This window comes from Dipodomys ordii, unplaced genomic scaffold (genome assembly GCF_000151885.1).
Source record: "Dipodomys ordii isolate 6190 unplaced genomic scaffold, Dord_2.0 Scaffold2, whole genome shotgun sequence".
Lineage (NCBI taxonomy): Eukaryota > Metazoa > Chordata > Mammalia > Rodentia > Heteromyidae > Dipodomys > Dipodomys ordii.
Genome location: NW_012267218.1, coordinates 23673675 through 23675338, shown reverse-complemented (window position 1 = coordinate 23675338; position 1664 = coordinate 23673675). Strand labels below are relative to the sequence as shown.

The following is a 1664-nucleotide window of genomic DNA, read 5'->3' as shown; positions in this document are numbered from 1 at the left end:
CTCAAGGCTAGCTCTCTACCACTTGAGCCACAGCACCACTTCTGGCTTCTTTGGTTTATGTGGTACTGAGGAATCGAACCCAGGGCTTCATGCATGCTAGGCAAGCACTATACCACTAAGCCACCTTCCCAGGCCATGCCTCACCTTTCGAGCATCTCCTGATACTTACCTTCTCTGGCTTTTCTTTCAAAATCTTTGACTTTTAAAACACCTCCTTTTTCATAATCTGAAATGAGACAAAACAGGAACTGGTATCTAAAAGCCTTGAAGGAAACAAGAAATTATTGCAAGTGTGATTTTTAAAAATTAGCACACATAAGCTATACAAGGTATGTATGGGGTTTTCATTGTGCTATTTCCATACATATATACAATGTATTCCAACTACCCCTCATATCTCCTCTATCCCTCCGTCTTGCCATCCTCCCCCTTCTAAAACAATTCCAGTAAATTTTATTATTACGATTACTATTACTAATATTATTGCCAGTCCTGGGGCTTGAACTCGGGAACTTGGTACTATCCCTGAGCTTCTTTTGCTCAAACCTAGACCTCTACAACTTGAGCTACAGTGCCACTTCTTTTTCTGAGTTGAAAGTCTCATAGACTTTCCTACCTAGGCTGGCTTTGAACTATGATCCTCAGATCTCAACTTCTTGAATAGCTAGGATTACAGGTTTGAGCCACCAGCATACAGCTCCTTATTCTATTTTTGTGTATGTATATATTCAAATTTTGTGATTCTTTTTATGACAAGATTCCTGTGTGTGCTAGTATTTGGGCTTAAACTCAAGATCTCATGAAAACAGCCTAGATAAACAAATCAGAGAGACTCTTATCTCCAATTAACCAGCAAAAAGCCATTAGTGGGAGAGGGTCATCCTTGAGTGAAAAAAACAAAGCAAGAGCAAGAGGTCCTGAGTTCAAGCTCCACTACTGACACACACAGACACACACACACACACAGTCTAACACAGAATTTGATCTCAATAAAGATGTAAACAGAAAGACTTCCTGTACAGTAATTTAGGTCATCCTCTAGCTAGTTTTATTTGCCCTCCAACTATAGCGGTTGATCCATCAATAGTGCTGAATAGAGCCAAGTGATCACTCCAGTACAGCCCTGCAAACCCTCCTCTTAACCTTCCCCACCACCGACAGCCCTGACCACTCTCCTTTCTGGCATGACACCAAGGATGCACTCACCAATCATGTGTGTGTCAGCAGCTCGATCATAATAGTAAGAGAAGGCATAGAAGGATTTTCTCTTGATCTCCTCTGGCTGATGAAGTCTGCCTTGCACCACTCTCAGCACTTCAGCATAGCAGGGCTCAAAGCCCATCACCCCTGCAAGGGCAGAAATGGACAAAGGGAAGGGGAAAATAATGACAGCTCTCAAGTAAGCTCCTGGAGCCAATGAGGATCACATGAGTGGTCACATGAAGACCAAGGCCTGAATCCAGAAGCTCACAACAAAGGTTTAGAGCAAAGGTGAACAAGTTCCTATAACCTCACTGCTACGCTATAAGTTATCTCCCTTCCCTAACTCTGCTCACCAAAGACAGTCAAGCCACAGTCATTATTTTTTGTTTGTTTGTTTTTTGGGCCGGTTGTGGGGCTTGAACTCTGGGCCTGGGCGCTGTCCCTCAGCTCTTCAGCTCAAG

At 43.1% G+C, this 1664-nt stretch overlaps 1 protein-coding gene across 1 annotated transcript in view; it reads right to left on the bottom strand.

The window, feature by feature from the left end:
- The window catches only part of Entpd5 (ectonucleoside triphosphate diphosphohydrolase 5), a 29461-nt gene that overhangs the window by 8241 nt on the left and 19556 nt on the right, over positions 1 to 1664 (bottom strand). The window contains exons 11-12 of the mRNA XM_013013550.1: positions 1207 to 1347; positions 170 to 226 (exon numbers count right to left, since the gene is read on the bottom strand). Coding sequence (XP_012869004.1) covers positions 170 to 226; positions 1207 to 1347 — 198 coding nt within the window. The remainder of the gene's footprint in view (positions 1 to 169; positions 227 to 1206; positions 1348 to 1664) is intronic.